Source organism: Salvia splendens, chromosome 7, assembly GCF_004379255.2.
Source record: "Salvia splendens isolate huo1 chromosome 7, SspV2, whole genome shotgun sequence".
Taxonomy (NCBI): domain Eukaryota; kingdom Viridiplantae; phylum Streptophyta; class Magnoliopsida; order Lamiales; family Lamiaceae; genus Salvia; species Salvia splendens.
This window is the reverse complement of record NC_056038.1, coordinates 13,115,890-13,127,488: the sequence shown is the minus strand read 5'-3', so window position 1 is coordinate 13,127,488 and position 11,599 is coordinate 13,115,890. Positions and strand designations below refer to the sequence as shown.

Genomic DNA, 11,599 nt, shown 5'->3' with positions numbered 1-11,599 from the left:
CGCGGCTGATTTCGTCATCCGCTTTGGTTTTTCGAACATATCGGAATGTAGTTCGAAAATTTCCGCTCTTGACTTGTTTAATGGTACGAACTGAGCGGGCGGCTTCTCAGGATTGAGACGTGGCCCCAATCTGCCTTGTACCGGTGCCCTTTGAATTCTTTCAAAAGGAGTTCGGCGAGGAAGCACCTGGCCGCTTTGATCGGGCTTCTTTTTCTCTTCTCGGGATGAGCTGTCTAAAGACCGTTTTCGACGGTCTGCCTCATCCGCACGAGAAAACTGGTCCGCAATGTCCCACATTTCTTGAGCTGTTTGCGGACCGCACTCCACGAGCTTTCTGTAGAGAGCTCCGGGCAGGATTCCATTTTGGAATGCCGAAATGACAAGTAGATCGTTGAGATCATCTACTTGTAGGCATTCCTTGTGGAATCTCGTCATGAAGTCGCTGATCTTTTCGTCGCGACCTTGACGTATAGAAAGCAGCTGAGCCGAAGTGATCCGGGCTTCCGCTTTCTGAAAGAACCTCCTGTGGAAAGCATCCATTAGATCTCGGTAAGATCTAATGCTGCCTTGGGGGAGGCTATCGAACCACCTTCTCGCGTTCCCGATAAGCAGCTCGGGGAACAGCTTGCACATATGGACCTCATTGAGACCCTGGTTCGCCATGTTATACTGATAGCGTCCCAGGAAGTCATGAGGATCCACCAACCCGTCATAAGTCATTGACGGTGTCCGGTAGTTCCGCGGCAAAGGAGTTCGGGTGATATCGTCCGAGAACGGAGTCTTTAATGCTCCGTACATGGCGAACCCGACATCTCTTCGGTACGGAGGAGATGGAGTTCTCCTGTGGTTCCGGTACCGAGGAGGAACAGGAACATGTCGGGGTTGAGGATTCTTTCTCCTGGAAGACACGTCACTACTGCGGTAGTGACTTTCATGTCTGGATGAGGAGGGAGAATCCGCCGTTGTCTTCTCCGGCTGTTGGCTCTTCTGCAGGAAGGTTAAGAACTCATCCTGCTTCTCAGCCAAGAACAGCTTGACAGCTTCATTTAAATCGGGCTGCTGGGAAGACTCGGTGCGATCTCTCCTGGAGTGGCTTGTTCCTTCTTCGTGAGAACCGGAGGTAGATGTCTCCCGAGGCCGTTTTTCAGACCTGCGAGCTGGACTAGCTTCCTCACGGTTATCACGAACGGTATTACGGGTAGTATGTGATCTGGTATGCATTTTTTTGGGGTGGAAAAAGGGTCAAAAATTCGCTTTATCACAAATTTGGTTCTCTGTTTCCCACAGACGGCGCCAGTGATGGTTTGGCGAATTTTTGATGGTGATGAATGCAGGAAAATACAGATCACGACACAGAGATTTACGTGGTTCGATTTACTGAGGTAAATCTACGTCCACGGGAAGAAAAGAGGGCAGAGTTGTATTGCTTGATCTGTTTTCTACAGCTTACAATACAGACTTGCTATTTGATCTTTTATGTCTAGAGAGCTTCTTTAGAACTTAACCCTTTTCTATCTGATCTAAGTTCTATTTATACATTGAACTAAGATCGTGGCTTGCATCACCACTAATGATGGTTGTGGATGTCGTGGAGGTCATGGAGATCCTGCATGGGTCCACTATCTTGCATGAGATCCTGCATGAGTCCACTATCTCTGTACTTGGTCCACTATCCTGCATGTGATCCTGCATGAGTTGACTATTTTCCAGTTCGGTCGAATACTGAGACCGAACTGCTGAACTATTGCCGAGCAGCTTTAGCCGATCTGAGAGTAGAGCTTGACTGGTCGGCTTTTACCGAGCTGTAGGCTGGGGCCGAACTCTTTGGTAATGCCGAACTGATACTCTTCCTTGGGCTTTGGGCTGATGGGCCGTCACTGCTGTTGGGCTTGTTTAGTCCGTACCCCATCACTATTACAATGACAAGTTTTTTTTGCTGTGGGAAAAGTTTATTGGATGCACACATAATATGAACTTTGTCAATCATGCTTTGGTTTGATTCAATCCATAGTTCTTGCTAGTAGTACTCTACTTTCTACTTTATTTTGCTATTACTTTGTGATGATTTGTTGAACAGGTTCTACTTAGAAACTCGTCTTCACGTGGGAAGATGCTAGGGCCGCCTAACACCCTCCCACGTGACGACAGAGAGGAATGTGGACACATTGAATGGCACCAAATCCTAACGCCCTCCATTATTCTTGGAATCCATCTCTCTTCACTTTTCTTCTTCAAAATTCCTCTTTGCTACTTTATATGCCATCGTTATTTGTTTATTTTTTATGACTTATTTTGGATATAAAATTTGTAACGTTACAACGTTAGCGACAAGAAATTGGATTTCGGCTTAATATAGTGTTTGTTATTTGAAATTACATTCGTACTCTACCATTTCCTTAAAATTTATATATCAAAAGGAAATGAAAGTTATAATGAAAGATGAAAATAGATACATGTATTATACATGTGTTGTTTTTATTCATTTACCTTTGATTAGATGTGCTTATACATAATCAAAATTGAACAATACCTAACTCAAAATTATGATAGCCGAGCTTAAACCTTAAATAGTACTACTACTCTGGTAATTATTTTTCCCATAATATTCAATCTTTATTCCTAATTGATATAATATAATAATTTCCTTTATTAAAAGTTCGAGTGCATAGCTCACTCATAATGTCATCGATATTAATGTATATCATTACTAAAACGACATGGTACTAAAATAAATCGACAATGAAATGTGTATCAAAAAATAATAAGTAAATTGACAATGAAATCACAACTTCTCCTACAATTTCAAAAATCACAAAATTGCAGAGCGAGAAATATAAAACCCCTTCAACTCTCCTCCTAAAAATTTCAGATTAATTGCAAAGCGAGAGACGCAAAACTCACAACCCAAATCTTGAAACCAATCAAAAAAGATTTGTGGAGAATTGCATGCCAAAAAGGAAGAAATTTGGCAAGGAAGAATGAAAGATTGAGACGAAGAGAGAAAAAAAAGTTTTTCGCCGAATATTGAACAATAAATCGGGTAAGATAAGCTTAGTTATGCAGCGAACTGTGTTGTATAGATTTCAGAATACTGGGGATATTTATTACCTGCATGAGTACTTATTAGGAATGGTTCGGTACGGTATACCGTACCATGAGTGCTATATCATATACCGTACCGAAAGTTACGGTATGACAAAACACCATATCGATACCGTACCAAATTTTTCGGTATACCATAATTTGGTAAGGTAGTTTTTGATACCGTTAACATACCGTGCTTTCGGTATACCGTACCGCAGTTCGGTATACTGCAAAAGTGCGGTATACCGAACTGTGGTACGACATACCGTTATACTTGTTATACTGGAAAAAAATCTATTATACTCAAAATATTTAAAAAATAATTCTATTGTTCAACTACTTCAAAAAGTCCAAAACAATTAAACTTCATCCCAATCAAATCTTGTTCATACAGTCATTCTTTTTAAATTTTAGTATAAATATGACGTAATATGTTTATATATAATAATCAATCGTTATATCGAAGCATCGGTATATATCGACAATTCGGTATGCCGGTATATACCGGTATACCGCGGTATATGAAATCTAATACTGTTACCGTACCGAAAGGTTCGGTGCGGTATGATCCTGTACTGAAAACTACAGTAAACCGAAAAAATCGGTATTTTCGGTATTTTTTCGATATGGTAAGTCTGGTATTTCGGTATAATTCCCCACCTCTATAGCTGATAGAGATGAGGTGCATTACATCAATTTATAGTAGAGAGAGATTATTAATGATAATAAATTAAAAAATAATAGGAAAATTTATTATTCCACTGCCACATAAGTAGTGGCCTCTATATCACTCATGTGATGGCGCCCAGGACAACAGATCTCATACTATTTCAATAAAAGTAGTACTGCTAATATAAAATTAATTCCGTTAAAATTTGGGTTTCAAGAGAACACATTAAATATTAGAATTATGAAAGGAACGTACAACGAGTAATTTAGTCATGCGCTTACCATGTCACACAACATTTAACAAAAAATTTTAAAAACATTTAACTTAGAAATAAAAGTAAGAAAATAGCCAAAAAAAAATAAACATATAGCAGTAATTAAATTGAAAATATAGATTAAGAAATCCTAAGTTTTTTCAAAATTAGACACTAGCTCTTACTATGAACATCATAACTCACAAAATTAGAAAATTAAGAGGTAGATTCAAACGAACTCCTAAAGGAATATTTGGAGCGTGAATCTTTCAAAGCCTCTGAAAATTTCTTTAATTCCTCTTTCGAAGATGTTTGGTCTCCCGTTGACCAACTTGTCGATTCGTAATCGGCCAACGCATCGATTCTATTTATTAAACTGGATGGATCATCCACGTTGCTACTCCGCGGCCGCGACCCACTACTGGTCGCGGCCATGGTCATATTCCCTCGGGAGTATGATCTTGGGACGTCGAAGGACCTGCGGGACCCGCTCCTCGACAGGATCGACGACGCCTTGATGATGTCATTGCCCCCGGCGTCTACCACCCTTGGTGAGCCCGCCGGGTATTCGCACGACAAGCGTCCCGGGATAGTACCCGCGGACGGGGTGCGATCCGTCAAGGGAGTCTGGCGTCGGGAGCTTTTCCCGAGGAGTAGTCGTCTTAGCCTGCCGAAAATTTTGGGCTTCCCGGGCTTGCTTGATGACGGGAGATCCAAGTCACGCTCGTCGGTCATGCACGAGTTCTGAGACGAAGACCATTGGTCGGATTCGAGGTAGTTGGAGTCGATGGTCTTTGGCTCTTTGTTGGCATATTCGAGTAGGAGCTTCTTTATCTTCTCCTCCGACTTAGGGCTCAGGTTCCGAGCAATGCTATTCCCGGCCGGTTGGTAGTTCTTTAGCTCATTGCCGAGGCACGCGTTGATCCATCGGAGGAAGATCAACTCTTCCACGTCTGTCGCCTTCTCCGCCTTCATCCGCTCGACCTCCTCTCTCCACTCTCTGTTCTCTTCCTTCAGCTCCATCACCTATTATTCAAACACATTGTTAGCAATTGAAACTAGAAAAATAAGTCCCACATCGGTGTTAAAAGACATTTATACCCTTTTTAAATTGAAGGGTAAAAAAGATATCAAATGAGTATTTTGTTTTGTTTTCGGTTTCTCTGTGAAGTTCACTCTTTTATAAAAACAGACACGCTAAAAGGCGTACCTCTTCGTTATCGACGGCGTTCTCAGCGAGCATCTGCACGTACTCGAGCTTCTGCGTGAGCTCGATGTTCTCCAGCTTCAAGATATCACTACACTTCCTCATCTCCTCTAGCTCGAGCCTCAACTCACACGCCTCCTCGAGCTGCTGCTTCATCTCCACATCCACCTCCGCCGTCTTCTTCTCTTGATCCTGCACCATCGCCAGCCGATCTTGCAGGCTCAGAATCTGCTCCTTATTCTTCTCGGCCTCTGCCCTCAGCTTCTTCTTCAGCGTCTTGATTTTCGCCTTGGCGGCCTCCAGCTCGGCCGTGGCATTGTTGTGGTCGGCCGCCTGAGCCTCCAGCCGCCTGTTGTCGAGCAGCAGCGACTCGATCTTGAGGTTGTACAACTTCGCCTCCATGCTGTTCAACTGCAGGCGGTTCTGGAGCTCGATGACCGCGGTCTGTTGCTCCTTGATCCCGTAGTATTCGAGGAGCTGGAGCTCCTGGTTCCTCTCCTTCTCTTCAAGGAATTTCACCCGGTTGCGTAGCCTACGCATCTCCCGCTCCTGCTCCTCCTCGTCGGAGTCATTCTTCTTCAGACACAGATCCTCTTCGGAATTCAACGAGAGGATTCTTCTATGTTGTTGATTATTCTGCAGTCCAAAAAAACATTCCAATTTCTATATGAAATCCTAGGGATATGATCAGTTGATAACTGACAATTATATCAACAACTTAGGATGTTAATACGAAGACATTTATATGTCAACGAAATGTATCTGACATACACATGTCTTCGGTTGACATGTAAATATAGATGTCAACAAATGTTCTTCACCTGATCATCGCTAATTTCCTTTCTTGAATCGACATTTCTTCCATGACCTATACTACATACATAAAATGTCAAGAAATGAATTATCTCATATTCTCATTCATGTGAAATTGCAATATATTGTACCTTGAGGAAGTTTGATATTTTTAAATCTGTGATAGGTATAGAGGGCCCCACCGAGGGATAAAACCACAGTCAAGCCAAATTTCAAATGTGTGGCAATCTCCTTTGAATGTTTGACTTCCATTTTCAATCAAAATAAAGAAAAAGAAAAGATTTGGAGGTGGGAATCATATATCAATCTACATGTTTTACCCTCTTCTCCATCATGGCCACCTCTCTCATCTGAGATAGAGAAAGAAACCCATATCAAAAATCAATTTTATATTCTTTTTAGTTCTAAATCCAAGAATCCCAAAATATTAGACAAAAAATGAGACCTATAATTTCCCCCTGACAGATTGTGATCAATATATATATCAGAGAGAGAGATGGATGTCGGAATTATGGGTTGTTTTTGTTGGCGTTCGGGTTGAGATTGTGTTGTTACTTTCTCTTTTTAATGATTATTTTTTGGTTTTCTCTTCAATTTTTTTTGTTTTTTGTATTTATTTCTAATTTTGGATTGGTCCAGATTAGCCATATAATTAATGATGATATCAAACAATATTATCATCGCTAAATACTCTCCTTGCAATTTATACAAGTCTAAAAACATAAGAATTTCTACTTAACTTTTGCTAGTTGAGAAGTCCAATGGTAACACATGTCAACAAAACATTTAATAGCGTTGCTAGAGTAAAGTCGATATATTATGGGTTCAATTGAGTTTAGCATTTAATAGCGTTGCTAGATTAAATCTTGTCCCATTTTTACTTTCTCTCAATTGGAGTTTGTTTAACACTCCTATGGCCTTTCATGATCGAATCATTCGAATGGATAGATAGCGAAATGCAAACTTTTAAATATAACACATATATATTTTTAAAAAATTGGTAAGAACTAGTATAAAAGAAATTTAAAAGTATTGACATTCGAAATTCCCTTTGATCAATCAATTCCACATCCTGGTTTCAAAGTTCTAAGTTTTCTTCTTGTGATGTGTGGTGGTTTAAAAAGAGTCGAGATACTATATTAAATTATATTCTAATTTCGTTGAGTTTCAAAGCTAACCCTGATTATTTCATTACTTAGTCTTAATGGCCCGCCTACAGATATTTAGATAACATTTTCATATGTCAAGGTTTCTAATTTCTATCTTCTCTTTCTTGAACGTCTTTTTATTATTTTCCATATTATATGAGTATAATTTGATTGAAGATGGGTACTAATTAAATGAGACCCCAATTTTTACATATTGTTATCTGATTTACTGATTAAGTAATTATAAAGATGGGGTACTAAGTAATTATAACATATTGTTATCTGATTAAGTATTTATAAAGGTGACGTCAATTTTAACATATTGTTCTTGGATGAATATATATATTCTTATAGAAAATTAGTGATCGATGTTCGTGCTACAAGAGACAGGCCACTTAATTAGGTTATTCTTACATTTATTTAGTCGTCCGATTTCACATTTCACTTTCTTTTTAAACTTGTGTGGGTACATTCGAGATATTTTCTCTTCACCTTAAATTTTTAGATCATTAATTCGTTTTCCAGTAAAATTATCAAATATTTAATTAGAACGATATCTGGCCCCCCTGAATTAATTTATCCAGTTATAGAAAATCACATGCCAAAATTAGGTAACTTTTGACACTGAACTATTACATGAAAAAATCAAAATAGCTCCATTAAAAAAACTAAAGAACTTAGGCTGAGGACAAAAGTACAATTGCAAAAATGACATTTATGTATGAATAATTTTATTTTCAAATACGACACACCTATTCGAAAGGGCTAAAACTCAATATTCTTTATTTTCAATAAAGCCTGAATTAATGAAAACAGCCCACAAATTTCAAGAAATCCCCGCAACCATCAGTCAAATCAAGCCCTAATCATTGGTTAAGGAATTTAAGAACTTATTTTCATCAAACAATATAAGATCATTCTTTTTAATTTTGAGTCCATACGACGGCACGTAGACCATATTATATTCTCCTTAAAAACCGTAAAGACTACTCCTTTATTAAATTGAACCTAAAAAGTTTCATAAAATTGTTTCAGGGTGGAAAAGTAAAGCAAAGAATTAAAAGGTGTGGCTTTTTGCACTTTAACAACGAAAGAAAGAATAATCTCTAGGTTTTAGATTATCCTTTTCAATTTAAATCTAAAACGTAAACTCTTATATCCAAGCTGATAAAGTGATAGTAATATCCATCCAGGGTGGTAAAATCATATTTACATTATTATATACTCCATCCTCGCTTTATAGTAGTGAAAGCATTTCTTTTCGGCAAGTGATTTAAGTAAAAATTGTGTTAAGTAGGTTAAGTAAATGAAGAATAAAGTAATAAATAGAAAATGGCAGAAAGATGAAGAGAAAATAAAGTAAGAGAGAATAAATGTATAAACTTTTCCTAGAAAAGGAAATGACTCCACTATTATGGAATGCACCAAAATGATAAAAATGACTCCACTACTGCGGAATGGAGAAAATAGTATACTTTACGTAATTTGTCGAATTCTGATGGAAATTATTTTACAGATGTACAGTATGTGAGTAATTTTTTTTTCTTATGTTCATAGCAATGAAGTACTCACTCCTTCCTAAAAAGTAAATATTTGATTGGGCACGAATTTAATTCATAATTGATAAAATAAAAAAGAAAAAATAATAATAGAAGTAACGTTAGTGGAGAGTGAAGTCAACATTGATTTATACATTTAAATTCTATCTATTGTCACAGCGAACCAAAGGAAAAGAAACCAACACACAAAATCTATGTTAGTTCCATCCCATAGACAAACTTCAACATTAAAGCACACATAAAAACACACACTAAAGCTCAAAATCTTCTTCGACCTTAATACATGACCCCTGCATTCCAACACCGGTGAAGCTACTTTCTTGATCCCACTATTTCATTCAACGACATCCGTCTCCTCGGGCCGGGTTCGAGCCTTTGCTTTGGGGCGCTTTGGGACCTCAGCTTCGCCCTGAACGACTGCGTTTTCATCATGTAGTTGGGGCAGTTCGAGTATGGCCCGAGGAAAGTGTCACCACACACGCTCTTGGCAGGTGTGGTGGCCCGGCCCAAAAAACCATTCGAGGAATTGCATTCTTCTGGGACGATCATGGCCCGGCCCGAGCAACCAAACCTCGGTGTGTTGTGTGCGGTCACAGACTTGCATCCTTGTGGGACGAATCCCCAGTCAAAATCTTGATGATCAAGAACGTATTTCTTAGGGGAAGACATAGAGTGATCATCGTTGCTCATTCTCCTAGACCTCGATTCGACCCGACAGGTGTCGATCTCGACTATTTTCAGGCTTTCGCCAGGTGGATCAAAACAAGCGGGAAACCTCTTGCTTTGAATTAATTCACTTCTCTCCTGCTCCAAATTCAGGAAATTATCTCAAATTGTTGATCATATAAGAGCCTCAAATTTAATTCTTACCATGGATTTTCGGGACGGGGCATCGGGCAGGAGCTTGCTTGTTATCCTACGGGCCCTTCGGGCCTGAACAAGGACCTGGGCCCGAATAAGAGCCTCCATACTATGCAGAGTCGCGGCAGCTCGTTTCCTTACAAGATAGCCTCTAACAAGTGCTTGTAACTTCACAAGCCCTCTCAGAGCCCTCAGTGCTTTTCGGGCCTGCCGAATTATCGGGCCCACATTCAAAATTCAACATAATTTCAAATTTTAAATTCAAGAAATTAGAAACACTATAAATAAAAATATAAATGATTAATTCAACATACCAAAAAGCCTCTAAAAGAAGCCTGGATCTTGATGGCAGCAAATATCTCTCTCCCGCCGCCGCCGCCGCCGCCGGTGAGCCTGACCACCGCCACCGCAGCCTTCGCGGCGGCGACGGCGGCATCCGCTGCCACAGCGGTGGCGGCGGCAACTGCAATCGCGTGATTGGTCTGCTCCTTCTCCGATGAGGCGATCAGAGATCTCAGCCACGCGGCGTCTACGGCCGGAATATCCTTCAATCCGGCGGAATCTTTGCTCCACCGATTCCTCTCCTTTTCTTTCCCTTTCTTCATTCCAAGCAGCGCTCTCAGCCACCTCGTAGCTTTCCCCATGTTTCCAACTAAAGATTGCAAATGATAAATTTCAAACTTGGGATCAATTCACAAACCATAAAATAATGCTCAAATTATGGGCCTTATATAAAATTCGCTTTCATGATTCAATTTTTTGAAATGAAAAAACAAATGATTTTATTTTTATCCATCCGACATGACCTCGTGAACAAGTGTTTTAAAAATAAACAAAAAAGGGCAAGAAACATGTTGTAAAAAATTGGAATATGAGAGGAAAAAAAAAGTTTGAAAAAAGTGAGAAAGAGAGACACATAATTGAAATTTCCACTTCTACCAATTACAAACTCAAAGAAAAAAAAGGAAAGGAAGGCACAATCATTTTCTAACGACCTCAAATTCCACGAGCTGTCAAAATTCAATAAAAAGTGAAACATTGCGGTAATAATAATCATACAAATATTCAAAATCTACCTTGAAAATTACTCAAGAACAAACCTTCCTCAAATTCAAAAAAAGCAAACAAAAGTCTCTGTAAATTTTACTCTCTCTCCCTCTGGCTTCACGGAAGCTGACACATTTATAGAATATTTAATCCTGACACCTTTTTTATTATTCAAATCAAAACTCAACAAACTGATTATGGGATTTTGGACAAGATTACACCTGTACCAACTCTCATTCTCCTCTTGCCAAATCATGTTCAACCTCTAGACTCATTTTTTTCACAAACTCCAATGCAAAATAGATAAAAATCCAAACTTTAATTTGAGTCCACCCAAGATAAAAGATGGAAAATAGCTGGGGTTGTTATGAACAAATCTTGTAGGATTTGGGAGTCTGTATTTTGGTATTGACTTTGGGTTGGTTTCACTCAGAAATCTCTGCCATTTTAGGCAGAAAATCTTTTTGATGAAGTAATAGAAAAGCTATTCTGAGAGAGTGACAGAGGTGAAAATGCGTAAGCAAATCTTTAAAATTGGAAATATTCAACGCTTCGCATCAATAATTCTAGAGTACTATTGTGTTTTGTGAAATTTACGAAGATTGAGCTGACCTCCGTATATAAATCTCATTTATTTTGTTCAACACAATTTACAGTCCAAATCGTGGGACATGCAATGAAGTGGTTAACTAATATTATATGATCATATACTATTATTAACTAACAACAATTATATCTAAATTGTACAGAAGTATTCACCATCTAAATATATCGTGGCATTTTTTTGTACGTACATATGCAAAATTCTTGAAATGGGCTATATTTTTTTTATGTCTACTTTATGGAATTGCGCATTTGCTAAACGTGTAACCAGACAAATGCATAACTATAGTATCTCCGACCATTTATACAAAACTCAAATTCAAACTAATTTTAGTGTAGATTTTTTATCAAATA

General features: G+C 38.8%; 2 protein-coding genes across 4 annotated transcripts; both read right to left on the bottom strand.

The window, feature by feature from the left end:
- Positions 1-4,208: 4,208 nt before the first annotated feature.
- LOC121741289 (protein CHUP1, chloroplastic-like) lies at positions 4,209-6,575 on the bottom strand. The gene is made up of 5 exons (XM_042133998.1): positions 6,473-6,575; positions 6,159-6,377; positions 6,036-6,082; positions 5,218-5,850; positions 4,209-5,033 (listed from the first exon to the last, which is right to left on the bottom strand). Exons 2-5 carry the CDS (start codon positions 6,277-6,279, stop codon positions 4,224-4,226), a joined length of 1,611 nt encoding a protein of 536 aa, XP_041989932.1. The 5' UTR covers positions 6,280-6,377; positions 6,473-6,575; the 3' UTR covers positions 4,209-4,223.
- A 2,224-nt stretch (positions 6,576-8,799) lies between these two features.
- On the bottom strand, positions 8,800-11,130 carry LOC121811599 (protein IQ-DOMAIN 25-like). 3 transcript variants are annotated; one of them, XM_042212469.1, is made up of 4 exons: positions 10,672-11,130; positions 9,910-10,247; positions 9,605-9,802; positions 8,800-9,541 (listed from the first exon to the last, which is right to left on the bottom strand). In XM_042212469.1, exons 2-4 carry the CDS (start codon positions 10,237-10,239, stop codon positions 9,047-9,049), a joined length of 1,023 nt encoding a protein of 340 aa, XP_042068403.1. In that variant the 5' UTR covers positions 10,240-10,247; positions 10,672-11,130; the 3' UTR covers positions 8,800-9,046. The 3 variants fall into 3 exon arrangements, with proteins under 3 accessions (XP_042068403.1, XP_042068400.1, XP_042068401.1); XM_042212466.1 differs by having other exon boundaries at positions 10,864-11,130; XM_042212467.1 differs by having other exon boundaries at positions 8,800-9,538; positions 10,864-11,130.
- Positions 11,131-11,599: the final 469 nt, after the last annotated feature.

Bases quoted from the DNA above. Each gene is read 5' to 3' on its own strand.
- LOC121811599 (XM_042212466.1), bottom strand. The intron at 9,803-9,909 runs GTATGTTGAATT...ATAATTCGGCAG, and splicing joins CTTCTTTTAGAGGCTTTTTG to GCCCGAAAAGCACTGAGGGC. The intron at 9,542-9,604 runs GTAAGAATTAAA...CTGAATTTGGAG, and splicing joins CCCCGTCCCGAAAATCCATG to CAGGAGAGAAGTGAATTAAT.
- LOC121741289 (XM_042133998.1), bottom strand. From the start codon at position 6,279: ATGGAAGTCAAACATTCAAAGGAGATTGCCACACATTTGAAATTTGGC. The intron at 6,083-6,158 runs GTACAATATATT...TATGTAGTATAG, and splicing joins AAATATCAAACTTCCTCAAG to GTCATGGAAGAAATGTCGAT. The intron at 5,851-6,035 runs GTGAAGAACATT...TTTGGACTGCAG, and splicing joins AGGAAATTAGCGATGATCAG to AATAATCAACAACATAGAAG.